General features: G+C 39.9%; 1 protein-coding gene across 1 annotated transcript in view; it reads right to left on the bottom strand.

The window, feature by feature from the left end:
- LOC120940378 (POU domain, class 6, transcription factor 2) overlaps positions 1 to 18418 on the bottom strand; it is a 69316-nt gene that overhangs the window by 15185 nt on the left and 35713 nt on the right. The window contains exon 3 of the mRNA XM_040353189.1: positions 9456 to 9624. Coding sequence (XP_040209123.1) covers positions 9456 to 9624 — 169 coding nt within the window. The remainder of the gene's footprint in view (positions 1 to 9455; positions 9625 to 18418) is intronic.

The raw sequence follows: 18418 nt of genomic DNA on the forward strand, positions 1-18418 counted from the left end.
GTGTGTGTGTGTGTGTATGCTGTACAGATCAGCACATATACTGGGCATTACCTACGCTACCAGTCAATGGTCCTCTGATTGAAACTAATGCAATATGGATGCTTTACCTAGAAGGAAAACTCACTATTCTGAAAACACAATTATTTATTGTGCAGCCCACCACAGCTTAACATTTAGCATTCTGTGCTAACTGTAATTAGGGATGACCTCCCTTTTCTGGTCAACAGAAAGTTTAACCCAAACTCTAGCTGTTAAACATTAAACAAACATATTAACTAAATGGCCAGGTTTGGCATGTTCATTCCCTGGCATGGTACCCTCCCCACATTGAGGACATGTAACCTGACATGGTTTAAAAAACAAAAGGGCTGCAGGCTCACTGCCCTTCCCTTTCCTGGCCAGCCCCCAAAATTCACACCAGACCCCTTTTCTAAATGAGGGGCCCAGGCAACATATACAAAAAAATCTAAAACATGTGTGTTCCCCCCAAAAATCCATACTAGACCCTTATTCTCGATAACAGTCTAGTATGGATTTAGAGGTAAGCCCAAAATCCATACCATAACCTCTTTCAGGCATGTTGTCTACCTGACAAGGAAAAGGAGGGGCTGTGAGCGTGTGCCTCCCTGAACCATACTAAGCCACATGTCCTCATTCCTAGAGGGGCTCTTTTTAATAAGGAACTATGTCCCGCTGTTGATGGGGGTGATGGGACCCCTACATCCCTGGATCTGCAGGCTGACTTTTTTTTTTTTTTTTTTTCCGCTTTAATTTTTTTTTTTTCTCAAAGATTTTATTGGGTTTTCAATATAACAGCAGGCAGTACATTCCATACATTATATATAACAGTTTTCACAAAGCACATTACATGTAAACTGTCCCTATAACATCTTGCATAAACTATATAATGTGACTATGGGTCAGGGAGCCCAAATGTAAGTGTTTTTCAAAATCTTTCTCTATCAAGAGGGATCTATAAAATGGTGCCGTAAACTGTGTTATTCAGTAGTCCCAAGACAGGGGGGAAGGGGGATTATGGGTGTCACCGTGCTACTGGGAAGGCATCGGACCTAGGGGCGGCGGATCCCCTCCCAGCCACCCCCAAAGGGGATCACACTGTGGCCTGGGGGGGGGGGGGTCCCAAAAGCTGAACTTAGGAGCTTCCTAACTAGGTCCCTTATAGAGCTAAGCTCCGTCAATCCCAGGAGCAGGGTGCTATGATGATAAAGAAGTGCGAATATAGGTTTTGCAAAGAAAACAATAAGTTTCTACATAGGAGTAGATATAAGGAGCAGGAGGGAATCAGGGGGATGGGAAATAGAGGGCGGGAAATGATCTGCAGGCTGACTTAACAATATCTAGAAGTCCCCATTAGAAGATGGGGAACCAGTTATCTGCACCTTCTATGAAAAAATAATGGGTATGTAGCACCCCTTATTATTAATTCACATAAAAAGGGAAAATGTAGATAAATAAACCTACACCATGATAAAGTAATTTATTTAAAAAAAAATCCCAGTGTGAATCTATCATTACACATTGTCCAAAAGACACAACTTGCACTGACAATCCTCTCCTGTCAGACCAAGCCTGTTAGTAATGCTATGCTTACAAGTATACCAAAAAGCATACCATTCATAGAAACATAGCATAGGAAAAAATAATATAAAAATAAAACAAAGTTTCATTATAATACATTTTTGTTTAGGGGTTTAATACCTATATAACCAATTTGCCTCTTTAGAAATTCTAGGGTTGATTTACTAATGCAAGTGCAGTTGCTCCAGAGTTTAGAAAATGAGAAGAAGCTCTGCTGACTTCCATTGTCCAATCATATGTAGGCAAAAATGCAGCGTTTTACATGTTCCTTGCATGTGGGTATTCTTTGCAAAGTGAAGCTTTACCGCGCTTACCAAATGTTCAGAACTACATCAACTGATTATTTCAGGGTGTTTATCAGGAGATAATTGAAGAACATCTGGTCCCAGACATCCTCTGCTGTCAATGATGTCCAATGCACCAAGCTTTGAACATTTCCAGAGCTCTCATTCCCTGGCTGCTGTGGCCAGGGATGTAGCTATCAATCATGATCTGTGCTTGATTAGCTGTAAGGGAGGGCAGGGGAGAGATTGAGAGGTCTAATACACCCCTGATGTCTGCAAAAATATGATCTGTCACCTGGCCAATACATAGACCAGAAGTAGAATTTAAAAAAAATATATATATATTTATTTATAATAAAATTAAAAAATATAAAAACAATAAAAAAAGTTAGAAGGGAACCAGTTAATGTTGGCCGAAAAGGAAAAAACAAATGCAGCCACCACATTTAAAGCGGAGGTTCACCCTCAAAATTAACTTTTTTGCTAACCTATCTGCAGCCTTAATAAAGGCTTGTAGCGTTGTCATTTTTTTTCTATGTGTACACTTACCTGTCTTCAGCCTCACTTCCGGGTCTTCTTCCTTGGGTGGAGTGGATGTGTCGCTCCTTTTCCCCAACGGGGAGCTCTGCGCAATGTCTCCTGGGAGTGAGTGTTGATCCTCCCAGGAGACGATTGACGTAAATTGGATAAATCGATTGGGTAAAGCGCGTCATCGGCTTCCGAAAATATCTGACGGGGACTCGGCTCTTTACAGCGCTATACGGCGCCAGCGCCTGCCGTGTAGAGCTGACTGCGCAGGCGTCGTAAAGCGCCGAGTCCCCCTCGGATATTTTCGAAAGGCGATGACGCGCTTTACCCGCACGTGAATCATCTATGTGTCGTATTAGGAACGCCTACTCCCCGGGGGAGAGAGAACCCGGAAGCCGGGTGAAAACAACGAAAATAGGTAAGTACAGCCCGAAAAAAAAAATCCAGCATACTGATGATGTCAGCAGTATGCTGGATATAACAGTATATAGATATTTTAGGGTGAACCCCCGCTTTAAGAATTGGTAAGCTGCAACAAACAACATTTTTGTTTTTGTGTTAATACCACTTAAGCCTGGGTTCACACTAGCCTGATCTCAGAGATCGCATGTGATTCACACCTGCACTGCAGGTGCTGATCACACGCGATTTCTGAGCAATGCGAGTTCAGCCATACAGTTCTTTGGCTGAACTCGCATTGGATTCGCACAGAAAATAGTGCAGGGACTTGTTTTTCTCCGCACTAGAATCGGATGGCATGGGTGTTTCTATCTATGTGATCAATTCCTGGGCGAATTTGCACTGCGATCTGTGAACTAAACTGTTAACTTTGTTAATGACACCTGCAGCATTTTGCAGAAGGCAGTGTGAACTGCCAGCGGGAGGGATTTGATGTGGGGACCAGCGATGTAATTGCGCAGGATCCTGCATCGCACATATGTGAAACCCCGGGTTAAGATTGGTCAAAGATATGCAAATGTTTCACTTTCAATGATGGGCAATGCGACAGCTGCCTGTCCTTGAACAGCTTGTTGTACTACAGCAGAGAAAAGTTAGGACACCAATATGTACTACTTAACAAAGTCAGGTCTACCATCTGGCACTGTGGCAGGACTGTAAAAACCTCAGAGCTGGTTGTACAAAAATTCTAATCTTTTGAAAGCTAAAGCTATTAGGATTTATAAGCGATTTGCTTAAGAATACAAACCAAGTGTAAAATATGCAAGATACTGTATATAACTAAATATTAAACCAATATAATAAAACAATATGTTCACCACATGTACAATCAAGTAGACGTATTCATAATTTTTCAGTAATACATAACTGTTCATCCATAGTATTTTCTACAATAAACAGCACACACCATATTACTATATTGACATTAAGTTACCTAATTCCTTAAATATGTAAAGGCGGTTTCACACTGCCTCGCTGCCCTTTGGCCCCAGTGTGAGTGCAGCACAGTGGTTTTTGTGCAGGTTAGCTGTGCTTTCCCATAGATTTCTATTAGTTCTTGCTGTTTTGGCGCGCTTTAAGAAAACACACCAAAAATAATACGGCCCATAATATAAGTTTATAGGAAAGTGCAGTTAACCCGCACGCAAACCACAGGTACACTGTTTTGTGGCCAAAGTCCTGTGGATCAATGTAAAGCTGGCATAATATCTAATAAATAATGTAGTCTATTCTGATATTGATTAGGTGTTCCTAGTGGATACCTGGATTCAGTTTTTAATATATGTCCTCAACTGACTGTTAAAAGACTACACATTTTACTATTCCCTAGAGATACCTGTCTCTTTAACACTATTCAAAGCATAAATTCACTATCCGGAAACACCGTGGCTCAAACTTCATCTGCTGCTATATTTAAGACCTCCATCACACTGGACGTTTTTCCAACTCTGTAAAGCCCTGTACACATGATTGGTTTGTCTGATGAAAACAGACCGATGGACCATTTTCATCGGACAAACCGATCGCGTGTGGGTCCCATAGGTTTGTTTTCCATTGTGAAAAAAAATAGAACATGTTTTAAAATGTTCCTATGGATAAAAAACAATAGAAAAAAACAATTGTCTGTGTGCAAGTCCATCGATCAAAGATCCATGCATGCTCAGAATCAAGTTGACGCATGCTCGGAAGCATTGAACTTTATTTTTCTCAGCACGTCGTAGTGTTTTACATCACCGCGTTGGACACGGTCAAATTTTTGACCGATGGTGTGTAGGCAAGACTGATGAAAGTCAGCTTTATCGGATATCCGATGAAAACATTTGATTCCGTCAGATATCCGATCGTGTGTACAGGGCTTTAGACACCTTTCCTCCTGGAAGAAACATTTTGGCAGAAGAAAATGCTTGACATTTGTAACACTTGGTACGTCAAGCACTTGGGCGTTAATTAATTTAATTAGTCAAAAGATGTATTTATCCTGGCCATTGATATTAATTAACACTCCAACGCTAAACGTGCCCTGAGTTAACGTGTGTTTAGATGCATTTACACGTATCAATCGGTTTTTCTGCAAAAAGCTGCTGCTCCTGGATGCAGTGGCAGTGGGTTTTTAATTCCTCTAAACTCCTCTAAGCACCTAACAGCCACATTATAAAATGTACAATGTGGATAAAGGCCTTAACACCATTTCCAAAATTGTAGCAAACTTGTCTTCTCAAATCTAATGTTTGAATAGATGAAACACAGTAGCAGTTCAGAGATAAAAAGACAGACATGCTAGTAGTTTGGTATACGTGGAAAAATAAAAGAGTAGGCAAGCAGGGATCAGACAAAAGCAGCTTAGAGTAAACAATGGAAAATAGAAACATAGCTGATAGTAAGCAGGCCGAGCCAAACACAGCAGAATGTATGCAGACAAAAAAAGACACAGCGAAAGGGTCAGTTGTAGTCTGGCCTTCTCTCTTCAATATGGTTATCAGAATGCCACAGTTTTAGCTATAGAAACATATCAAGATAACCCTTTGTTGAATATATGTGAACCTGTACTATGTAGGAAAAGGGCCAAAAGAGGTTACTATTTTTTGGTTGCTAAAGAATTTTGTTGCAATGCAACTATAAAAAAGTTAATATTGTTTTGAAACATTAAGTTCTAGGAGGTGGTTGGACATCCACACTGATATGTCAGTAAATAATTATTTACAGTGTAGGCATGCATTGTATGCAATAGTAATTTCAACCTATTAATGTTTAAAAAAACACACCATTTTTAAACTTTCTAGTATGTGTGTATGGGGTGTATAAATAATACGCCCCATGACATACAGTATTAGTTCTTTTAAATTGCAATGTGCCAAAATCTGACATGACATGCAATAATTTGCATCCCTCCACAACTGTCAATCTTTTTTTCAGGTCCAATGAGTTCATGGTGTATGTATCTTAGTAATGCTGCTAGGTATAAGTTACTATTTTAGAACAAAACAAAACAAAAAGATTAGGTCCTCTGTCAAATCCCGGACACACCATTTTATATCTATATTAGTAGCCCGTTTCTACCTATTTATTTATTTAAACTATCAGGATGTATTTTTTATTTTTTTTGGAGGGGGGATAAAAATCCAAATACACTCCCTAGGATTTAACCTTTTAAATCTTTCATATGTTGTAGAGGTTGGTACATGTTTGATGGCCCTATCGCTCTGAGACTATCAGCACATTTATTATGTAAAAGTGTGTAATGTTTGAAGGAGATAGAAGGAATATCCTGAAAGGATAACTAGATCGAAGTATATCCAAACATTGCATATTGTTACATAATAAATGCGCTGTTTCAGAATCTATTCTTTATCTTTTTCTACTGTACCTTTTTTACTCATCCACAGAGTCTGTTACACTTTTTATCTTAAAGGGGTTGTAAAGGTTTGTTTTTTTATTTTCTAAATAGGTTCCTTTAAGCTAGTGCATTGTTGGTTCACTTACTTTTTCCTTCGATTTTCCTTCTAAATGTTTTTTTTCTTTGTCTGAATTTCTCACTTCCTGTTTCTCCTCAGTAAGCTTTCCACCATCATCTGAGCGGTGGAAAGTCAGCCAGAACAGCTTACTGAACACCTTACTGAGGAGGAGCAGGAAGTGAGAAATTCAGACAAAGAAAACAAAGAAAAAAAAATTTAGAAGGAAAATCGAAGGAAAAGCTAAGTGAAGCAACAATGCACTAGCTTATAGGAACCTATTTACAAAATAAAAAACAAACCTTTACAACCCCTTTAAGTATTAACCATTCAACAGAAAACGTGTTATGGGTGTTTTGTTACTACATATTTCATTAAAAAAGAAATACACTCTAACTGAATTTTCATATCTCATATAGGGCACCTCTGTTACCCTGGGAATACATTACTTTTCTTTCTACTCATCCCATATCATTTAACCCTCCTTTTTCCCCAAGTGGTACTAGGACTGGGCCTTTCTAAGAATGGACCATGACAATGACCATCCAGTCCACCAGTGTGGAAGACAGATGTAATCTCCGCAAGAACTGCTTTTAGGTTGCACACTTACTTGATGTAAGTCATGTAATCACATTTGTTTCCTAAAGCTGACAATTTATACAACGCCACTGCTCAATGATACTACACTGTGGGGCCCTTAAATGTACTTTAAATGTAGGTTTTAAAAAAACACATGAACAGCTCTGTTCATAGAATAGAGCACACATTTAACGCAAAAATAGCCAGATTCAGAGAGACTTACGACGGTGTATCAGTAGATACGCCGTCGTAAGTCCGAATGAGCGCCGTCATATCTTTGCACGCATTCCTAAAATGAGATACGCCTCACTGTTGCTAAGATACGACCGACGTAAGTCTCCTACGCCGTCGTATCTTATGTGCATATTCACGCTGGCCACTAGGGGTGTGTACGTGGATTAACGCGTCGAATATGTAAATGAGTAAGATACGACGATTCACAAAAGTACTCCCGCCGCAGTAAGCTACGCCGTTTACGCAAGACATACGCCGGCGTAAAGATAAACCACCAAAAAGATGGCGCAGCCCATGCAAGGTATGGACGACAGAACAGCCGTTGTATTTTACGTCGTTTGCGTAAGCGTACGTGAATGGGGCTGGGCGTAGGTTACGTTCACGTCGAAAGCATATTTGCAACGTGATTCTGAGCATGCGCGCGCATGCGCGGTACCAACGGCCCTCATTTACATGGGGTCACGGTTACTTTACATGTAGCACGCCCACTACCTGCCTAATTTGAATTAGGCGGGGTTACGCCGGGCCATTTGCGCAATGCCGACGTAACTTAGGGAGCAAGTGCTTTGTGAATACTGGCCTTGCCTCACTATGTTACGTCGGCGTAGTGCAAATGGGATGCGCTACACTGAACTTAAGATGCGCCCGTCTCTCTGAATCTGGCTATAACTGTTTTTGTTCTGTATAGGAACCTAAATATCAACCAAGGGGGGAAAAGTAATTAATTTAATAATTATTTTATAGCTTTGTGTTTTAATTAAAATTACTTTACTCGCTGAGATTCACAAATGTTCTTATACTATTCCTAAAAAAGTAAAACTAAAATTAGGATTTGAAACAACAAATAATGTCTTCAAAACTCAAAATGCCCTTCCAGATTTTAGCTCTTATGGTAAAAAAAAAGGACCAAACAATACAATATCTCTTTCTGTAACTGTATCCAATGGTGATACTTAAGCATACCATGATTTTAGTCATCGTAGTATCTTATTACTATCATGTCCAAGCAAACCAAGAAAACATCATAAAACTTCAAAATTGTGTCCAATCCCACTAAATATTTGTTTCAGTGGTTTTTGAATGACATATCATCAACATTTAATAAGATATATTCTGTAAAACCATTGCACACAGAGCTGGTAAGTATGATATGTTGAAAGAATGTTAATAGTGCGCTGCCTCCAAACAGGTGGTCTTAAACAATCCCACTTAGAAATGTGCCTCAACTTATTTAAATTGCATATTATATATTAAAATGAAATGCTTAAATACAAACAATATACATGACAAAATTACCTGTGCTTATTTTTAAAGTGCAACGTGCAAGCCAAAATGGAAAATTATAATTTCATATATAAACAATATAATTCACATTAAAATTGGAGACTCCAATCCCAGATGATGCCTTCTGGGGGGAAACGTGTTGGGTGGAGCTAGCAGTGTGATATCAGCACTACCTACTTCTACTCATCTCTGGCGTGCCTAGATGATACCGTTTGCCTGTTTTTTCTGTAAGTGCAATATGTTTTATTAAACACTTGGGGGCAGATCCACAAAGATCTGCATCGGCGAAGCGTATCTAAGATATGCTACGCCGCCGTAACTTACTTGGCATAAATTTGAATCCTCAACGAATTCGTGCCATAGGTTATGGTGGCGTAGTGTATTTCTCGCGGCGTAAGGGCGCGGAATTCAAATGCGGCGAGTAGGGGGCGTGTTTCATTTAAATGAAGCATGTCCCCGCGCCGAACGAACTGCGCATGTCCCGTCCGTCAAAACTCCCAGGGTGCATTGCTCCAAATGACGTCGCAAGGACGTCACTGTTTTCATCGTGAACATAAATGGCATCCAGCCCCATTCACGGACGACTTACGCAAACAACGTAAAAATTTCAAAATTAGACGCGGGAACGACGGCCATACTTAACATTGAGTACGCCACCAATAACTAGCATAAACACAAACAAACACATACACAAATCATAATTTCTAAATCCATACTATATTTTTAAGCATATATTCCCCACTTTATCTAACACATTTCAGACTAGATGTTTTTGACATTCTAGAAAGAGAATCCTGCAAATGTACCCAGTTTTATGGTCACAGACAATCTATCATTTATTTGTTTTCTTTTACTCTAGGTGGCCATATTGGTGGTCAACATTGCAATGTAGTAGCTCACCTAAAATGATTGTGTTTAATGTACCTTTTCAAGAGTCAAGGTTACGAATGCTGTATAAAGAGCACTTCAGGAATCAAGCAAAGAGCACATGCAATAGCATCAAGACAGAGGAAATGGTAAATAGAACAGCTATACTTACTGCTGACTAACTGACCAACACTCAAAGCTGAAGAAGAGGAAGATGAAGAAGAAGAAGAGGAAGCTTGACGCACTGGACTTTGAGACATTGATGCCTGATTGTGAGCCAGGTGCAAAAGGTTGGCCTGTGATGTCGCTGGACCCACCGATGTCTGTGCTGGTTGATGGAGCTATATGTTAGAATGTAAAAACATGAACATAAATATTTCCTGTAGGGTATAATTACCATGCCATTGCAGTAACATTGTTTCCTTTTTTTGTCTCTTACATCTTGTTGCTTAAAGTGGGTCTGTTGACATTCATTTACAATCTAATTAGATTAATGAAGTAACTAAACAACACTCAAAGCTGATGGAGAGGAAGCTTTATGGACTCGATTGTGAGACATATATGCATTGATTGTAGCCAGGTGTGAAAGGTTGGCCTGTGATGTTACTGTATCATATGACTTAATACACGTCTGTCTGGATTACATTTTCATAGCCATTTAAAGTAATTTATATGAGTAAAGAGGGATACAATTTGGAACATTTTATAAAATCCTTTATATTTGCTCACATGTTTTTCGTTCTTCTTCATCAGTTAATCAGAAACACTTAGGTTAGACTGCAGCCTTCACTGATGAATTTGACACTAGCAAACAAAGCAGTTGGCTAGCCAGGTACAACCCTTCCCTGTCCCTTCATGCTTCCGTTTTCAAATAATTTTCTTGGTTTCTTTTTCTTTTCCATTCAAGAAGACTTCCTCTACATGCTGCTGACATGGTCTCTGTATGCAGCTATCTGAATTGGTGTATTATCAGTCTTTCTGAAATTTAATCTTCGAGCACTGGGCTTTACTTGTGAAGCTTCTCAGTCCTCTGTGTACTATGTTAGATAGCTGCAGAGCACTTTTCAGATTCAGAGCCATGGCACAGTCTCAGGTGTGACTTAATCTCTGAAGACTTTTGTATGCTGGCCTGAGCATCAGGAGCTACAGTGTACTATATATTGGAACCACTGAGCACCTTTATTAGAGCTATTTTCCTGCTGGTTTCATATAAAAGTTTAACAGACTGGACAGTTTGTCCTTGCTGTTACCTACAGTGACCTGGTCACCAATTGTAATTGGACCTCCCCTGCTTTTGAGAGCAGGTTTTTGAGCACCCATGGTTTCACCTGATGTTTTTTGTCTCTTTTAAGCACTTTAACATGTCAGATCCCAAAAGCAAGTGAAGAAGTCCCGTTGAATTGAGCTTTTTCAGCTCATGATCAACTAATAGTCCTAGGGTGGGTTGCAGTGTCCTGTGTCACGCCTTGGGGACTTGACACTGAAAGCTTGGTTGGTTGTCTTCTGCTTGAGTCGAAAAACACTCCTGAGTCTTTTTTAGTTCTATAACACGTGGCCAACTCTTCTGCCTATTCCAGGGAGGAGTTCCCTGCAGTTATGATTCATTTCATGGACAAAATGTCAACTACATTTTCTGACTTGGAACACAAATGCTGTAAGCATACTTCTACATTTTGTCCTTCATTATATATGTCAGATATGCCTTCAGCTGTGGCAGGCTTCTGCTGTTGAGGCACTGTCAGATGCATAATCTCACAAAACTAAATATTTATGTGCGTAAAGATACCATTTTGAATCTTATTAATGCAATATGCACAACCCTAGAACAGCACCTTGGTGAGACATGTGTCTGAGCTGGCAGCTTTGTCCTGTAAAGAACCCATTTTGGTCCTACACAAGGAAAAGGTGGTATTGAAGCCCAGAGCTCCCATCCTTCTTAAGGTGTTTTAGGCCTTTCATCTCAACCATAATTTTTTTTTCATATGTCCAGCTCCTGTACACCAGAAGGAAATGTCACTTCTCTACCTGTTTTTTTTTTTGCGATTTACACCTAACACTACTTTTCAACAGAACTGATGCATGATGGGAGTGGGAGGGGTTATACCAGGAAATGTCTTTTTCCAGTGTCCATATACTCCTGAAGGCAACTTAAACGTCTCTAAATGACTGATTACTGTGTCCCTTAATAAACCTTAAGGTATGTAAAAAAATTGCTACTTCACTTTACTTTTTAATGCTGAAATCCTACTGTGGATACTGCTGCAAGGGTTAACTGCCCATTTTGCCAAGGTGATGATGAATGAGGTGATACTCCCTGTATTATTTGCTAGTGCAGGCTTCCTCCATGCTGTAACCCTGGACCTCCAAAGATGCCTATCTTCATTGCCCAACCATTTGCAGACTTCTGATGTCATCCTGACTGATTTATTTTGATTTTACTCCTTCAGGAAAACCAACTCTAACCACTGTCTGTCCAGTTTACTTTTATTGTTCCTCAAACAAAGATGGAGGCCAACCTGGTGTTTTCATCTGGGTTCTGGATGCAAATGTGTGCACTGAATAGAACAGAACTACTGCTTTTAACCTCTTGACCACCGCCCCGTGTCAAAAAGACGTCCTCTTTTTAAAGATGGATATCTCGGTAACGGCAGCAGCTACTGCCACAACCGAGATATCCATCTCTTTAGTGGGCGGTCCTGTACACGATAACGGCGGTCTCTGTGGCAGATTTGCAGCGAGATCGCCATTATCAGTGGCGGGAGAGGGCCCCCCTCCCTCCGCTCTCCCCGCGCCCTCCGCCGCTTACCGGAGCCGTTGGTAGCGGCGGAGGCGATCGGGTCCCTTCGGCAGCTGACTGGGGTTGCGAGTGAGGGAAAAATCGCCCCCACCCGTCCCCATAGCTCTGCTGGGCGGAAGTGACGTCAAAACGTCAGTCCCGCCCAGCGTCTTAAAGAAACATTTTTTTTTTTTGTCATTTGAAAAAATTACAGTTTCAATTTTCTTTTTTTTTGCATTTAAGTCTAAATATAAGATCTGAGGTCTTTTTGACCCCAGATCTCATATTTAAGAGGACCTGTCATGCTTTTTTCTATTACAAGGGATGTTTACAGTGATCATTTTTTTTTTTATTTCAGTGTAAAAAATGATAAACTAAATAAAAATAAATTAGAAAACCCCCCAAAAAAATGTTTAAAGAGCCCCGTCCCGACGAGCTCGCGCACAGAAGCGAACGCATATGCGAGTAGCGCCCGCATATGAAAACTGTGTTCAAACCACACAAGTGAGGTATCGCCGCGATCGTTAGAGCGAGACCAATAATTCTAGCCCTAGACCTCCTCTGTAACTCAAAAAATGCAACCTGTAGAATTTTTTAAACGTCGCCTATCGAGATTTTTAAGGGTAAAAGTTTGACGTCATGCCACGAGCGGGCGCAATTTTTAAGCGTGACATGTTGGGTATAATTTTACTTGGCGTAACATTATCTTTCACAATATATAAAAAAATTGGGCAAAATGTATTGTTGTCTTATTTTTTAATTCAAAAAAGTGTTTTTTTTTTTTCAAAAAAAGTGCGCTTGTAAGACCGCTGCACAAATACGGTGTGACAAAAAGTATTGAAATGACTGCCATTTTATTCTCTAGGGTGTTAGAAAAAATATATATAATGTTTGGGGGTTTTAAGTAATTTTCTAGCAAAAAAAACTGTTTTAGTCTCGTAAACACTGAATCTGAAAAGAGGTGGGAAAGAGGTTAAACCATATGAAGCTTTTAACAGTTTTTTTTAATAACTTAAATTATTGGGTTTACAAAAGTTTGCATTCCCCTTGTGTTTTATTCACTTTAAATACATGAGAAGGTAATTAAAAATACAATGTGTTTACTGTATATATAATAAATTTTCCTTGTACATGGTACAATATATAACGTAAACACAGCCTAACTGGGCTAAGCGATCATTCTACTCTTTCAGGAAAACCAATCCTAACCACTGTCTGGCCATTTTTTTTTACTTAGTGTGTCAAAAGAATGGTCACCATGACAACATCTCTTTGTTACACCCTTGGGTGGTAATCAGGGAGGTGAAACATGCTGACAAGGGGCATATTGAGGGCCACCGGCTGCTATAGTCAAGGGGGAATTTCTATAAATGAAACACTTGGCATTTACAGACTTTCTAAATGTTATGTTATGATAAAATAAAATATCACAAGATAAGTTAGATTTTTCTCAAGGAAGATATAATCAATAATACAAAAACCATGAGAAACTTCTAACAGTGAGTCTTTTCAGCACTGAATTTAGTTTTGTGTCAAGAAGAAAAATAACTGAGGTATGACATCATTTTCTAATAGGTTTGCGATAATGGCTGATGAAGTACAATGAATAAATGCATAAATGGCAGAATGTGAGTAATGTTTTAACAAACTGTTTCTTTTTTCCTTCCTTCTCATTTTCTTTACTTTGCGTACAGAGATGATTTAGGATAAGGGTCAGAGTTAAAATTCCCAGTTCATTGGACAATTCCTATTTAACATACATCTGTCATGAGTTGTTTGGCTGTGCCTATCTTTAAAGTTGTTTAAATTATATGCTGTGGCCTTAACTACCCTGGCGGTATGATTATGTCAATTTTTGCATCTCAAAGCGGTACATTGTTTTGCATAGATATTTGACGTTTTATATTGTAGGCCTGTAATTCTTACGAATACCTCACTTAAATCTGTCCAAACAAGAGTCTAGTAGACATCTCAGGTATGATAAAGTTTGAAACACTAAATAATAAATTATAATATAATAAATAACTATAAATAATTTGGAAAAAATTAAATAAAATAATAATAGAATTAATTTCCTCACAATTCACTATCGCTCAATTCTGCAAGTGTTCTAATTTACTATTGCTGTTTTCTAGCTGGTCTAAAATCACTTTTGACAAAGAGGGGCCCTTTTTGGTTGCCATAGACATTCTCATGTTTCCAGGCAGAAAGAACAGTATATATAATATAAAAGTGCATGCAGGGCACTGGCCAAAGCACTAGGGACAAAAGGGAGGTGAAAATAATTCATACAGTAATGTAATCTGTAAGATTACAGTGTACTGTATGTGTTATGAATTTTGCACTTTTTGAATTTGCTGCCCCAATGCTTGCAGGGAATGTAGCCCGCCACACAGAGACATTGGGCAGATGACAAAGCCCACAGACACAGCAGGGGAACATTGCAGGATACTGGGGACAAGGTAAGAAAGCTGCACTAGGTTCCCGAGATGAAATCTCGAGTGTGGCTCGGGATTACCGCTAATGATACTGAAATTTATCCCCGAGCCACACTCGGGATTACTGTCAGGAAGGTCATGCTTTGTTGTGGGTGCCAGAGCTCACTATATCTGTGTTCCAGGTTAGTGACTCAGAAAATATTTAAAGTGATTTTAATCATCAGACATGAAATATGAACAACACATATCCCTCTTTAGTGTGTATGTGTCTTATTTAAGAGCATTAAGTGTAATTTCTGTCTGCTGCTTCCTCTGCAATTAGCATGAGTCACTTCTGAAAATGTCTTCTGATAGCAAGAGAAAAAAAGGTGACAAGGGAGGTATCTTCAGCTGATTGACAGCCTCAGCTTTGTTTCTGTGTGCTGTGTGAATGGGGGTTGTCTCCCTCCTCCTCTCCTCACTGAGCTAATCAGAGTGTGATTTAAGTTCTTAGTCTCCTGTATTCTGACTGCTCAGACACGCTTTATAAATTCTGGACTTTGAATGGATGTACAGGACATATTGCTACAGATAAAAGGGTACAACTTATGCGGGAGGATTTAATCTGTTTACTGTCTCCCCTATGGCTAGCCACGCCACTGGGTATATGCAACGTTTTAAGTCAAAGCGTTAATATGACAGTCAGGTAACTAACATTCTCAAAAGAAGAAGTAAGCAGTGGGGGCTAACATAATTATCTTCTGACAGCAAAGGTGCACGTATGAATTTCATATAAAATCATTCTGTTCTATTTAAAAAAGAATGGGCTAAAATCTACCCCAATGCACATGAAAATGGAACAGGCTACACCTTTCCACTGTATAATGCAAAGGACACCATGAATTGTGCTGCACTATGATTTGTTGTTGCGCATTGTGTTAATGAACATGAATGAGCACCTTGTCAGCCACATGACAAGGTTTCAACAGATATGGGATGAAGCTAGATCAATTGTTTTATTATATTGCAGGGATACATGAAGTTTGTATATAGCACAAACAATAAGTTGAATTAGTCATAGGATTCATATATATGATGGATGATGGGTGATGTCCAAAAATGGACACTGCAGCTGATTAGCTAAGGTGATTTTGTTACAGTAGATGAAATGCTTCATTCAAAGCAGAATCCTACTCTAACTTCTATTCCCATATGTTTCCTAACAATGCTCTAAGGCTCCTAAAGAACCTGGCCTGCAAACCTTCCAAAGACAGATAGTCCAGCTCTTTACCGCATTATACCAACAATAGTAATTACAGGCATACCCCACTTTTAAGTACACAATGGGGTTTATTTCCTAAAGCTGGAAAGCGCAAAATCAGGCTCACTTCTGCATAGAAACCAATGAGCTTCTAACCCCAGCTTGTTCAATTAAGCTTTGGTAATAAAACCTGGAAGCTCATTGGTTTATATGTAGAAGTGAGCCTGATTTAATAAACAAACCCCGTTGTGTACTTAAAAGTGGGGTATGCCTGTATACATGTACTGGCAAACATTTGTATTCAACAAGAGCAACCACGATCTAAAAAAAGTGTTCACCATCACCAATAAGGCTCTCCAATATATCTGATTGAAAGTGAATACAGTCCACCTAAATGTTTTCAGTTAAAATGGAGGTTCACCCGGAAATGTTAATTTTTAACATTAGATTCATGCTCATTTTGTCAAGGGGAATCGGGTAGTTTTTTTAAAAACGAAGCAGTACTTACCGTTTTAGAGAGCGTTCTTCTCCGCCGCTTCCGGGTATGGGCTGCGGGACTGGGCGTTCCTATTTGATTGACAGTCATCCGACAGGCTTCCGACGGTCGCATCTATCGCGTCACGATTTTCCGAAAGTAGCCGAATGTCGGTGCGCAGGCGCCGTATAGAGCCGCACCGACGTTCGGCTTCTTTCGGCTACTCGTGATGCGATGTATGCGTCCGTCGGAAGCCTGTCGGAAGACTGTCAATCAAATAGGAACGCCCAGTCCCGAAGACCATACCCGGAAGCAGCGGAGAAGATCGCTCTCTAAAACGGTAAGTACTGCTTCGTTTTTAAAAAAAACTACCCGATTCCCCTTGACAAAATGAGCATGAATCTAATGTTAAAAAAAAAAATTCGGGTGAACTCCCGCTTTAGATAGTTATTTACAATGTTTGTTTAATGTAACTATACAATTGGTTATTTACATTCTATATTTACAATATGAAGCCTTGATACATTGCAGTTAGGTATATAGGAAATATTTTTAAGAGGATTGTAAAGCCAAGATTAAAACACTTTGGGGTTGATTGTGGTGCAGCTGTGCATGGTAACAAATCAGCTTCTAACTTCAACTTATTCAATTAGGCTTTGAAAAAACAATCTAAAAGCTGATTGGTTTGTATGCGGAGCTGCACCAGGTTTTGCACTCTCTAGTTTTAGTAAATCAACTCCTATATGTCAGAATCTATGGGCCAGATTCACAAAAGAGATACGACGGCGTATCTCCTGATACGCCGTCGTATCTCTGTTTCTATCTATGCGACTGATTCATAGAATCAGTTACGCATAGATATCCATAAGATATCTTATATCCATAAGATCCGACAGGTGTAATTGTTTTACACTGTCGGATCTTAGCATGCAGTACCGCGGCCGCCGCTGGGGGGAGTTTGCGTCGTAAACCAGCGTCGGGTATGCAAATTAGGAGTTATGGCGATCCACGACGGATTTTCGCGTTTGCTACTTCGCGGCTAGTTTAGTTTCCCGTCGCAAAGTTAGTCGTTATTTGACCTGCCCTAACTTTACACAGCAATCGTATTGCTGTATAAAGTATGGCCGTCGTTCCCGCGTCGAAATTTAAAAATTAACGTCGTTTGCGTAAGCCATCCGGGAATACGGAATTACGCTACGTGCGTCGCCGTTCGAAAAAATTACATCACTGTGCGCAAAGCACGGCGGGAATTCCGAAACGGAGCATGCGCAGTAGGTCCGGCGCGGGAGCGCGCCTAATTTAAATGGCACACGCCCATTTGAATTGGCCCGCCTTGCGCCGGACGTCTTTACGATACAGGTAAGTGCTTTGTGGATCGGGCACTAAAACTGGAAACTTGCGGCGGTGTATCGTAAACGGGTCACGTTACACCGGCGCTCTTGTATCTCGTGAATCTGGCCCTATGTTTGTTTAAACACTAAAAAGACTAAACTGAAAGTGAGTAACTATAGTAACAAGAGATAAGACCTAAGACCTCCACGGGGTCTAGAAGCATTGGAGCCCTGATTCTAACTTGCTGTATAATGATTTATCAAGACAGAATTAGCAACAGCATTTAGCAATTAATTTAGTATAAGTTTATGCACTTTTTTCAGACTTAAGAGAATGCAATAGTTAGTAAGTACGGTAAGCTGCATTGTCAAGGTTTTTGGACAGTTTAGGACAATTTTCTACAGCAGTAGAATTGACTATGAAAGGGGGTTGACTTGCAGGGAGTTCTTCAAAAAACTTCAGCCATGCCTTTTTGTTTTGGATAGCGTGCAAAGTGAATTTAGAATTGATATCAATCTCTGCCATTTACTGAGTGTCACACAGAAAATAAGCGAAAAGCTTTCTAATCCCTGCCTAATTGATAGGTGTAAATAAATCAGCAACTCAGGTAATGCAAGACTGAAAGAGGTTTAGAATGTCTGCTTTTATTGCTGTCTGTGTTGCCGTTATGCCTAGTACACACGAACCAAATGTTTGGAGGCATCTATCGGTGTATATGTCAGCTGGTCTGACAAAAGCTGGCCACTTGGCCAGCATCTGTTGGACAAGTATGCCAACTGGATCCCAATTATCACAATCAGGCAATGGCTGAGTGCGCTGACCAGTGTTCTCACGGGGTCCACCCCCCTGTCAGAACACAACTGCTAAGAGGAGG

Source organism: Rana temporaria, chromosome 5, assembly GCF_905171775.1.
Source record: "Rana temporaria chromosome 5, aRanTem1.1, whole genome shotgun sequence".
Classification (NCBI taxonomy): domain Eukaryota; kingdom Metazoa; phylum Chordata; class Amphibia; order Anura; family Ranidae; genus Rana; species Rana temporaria.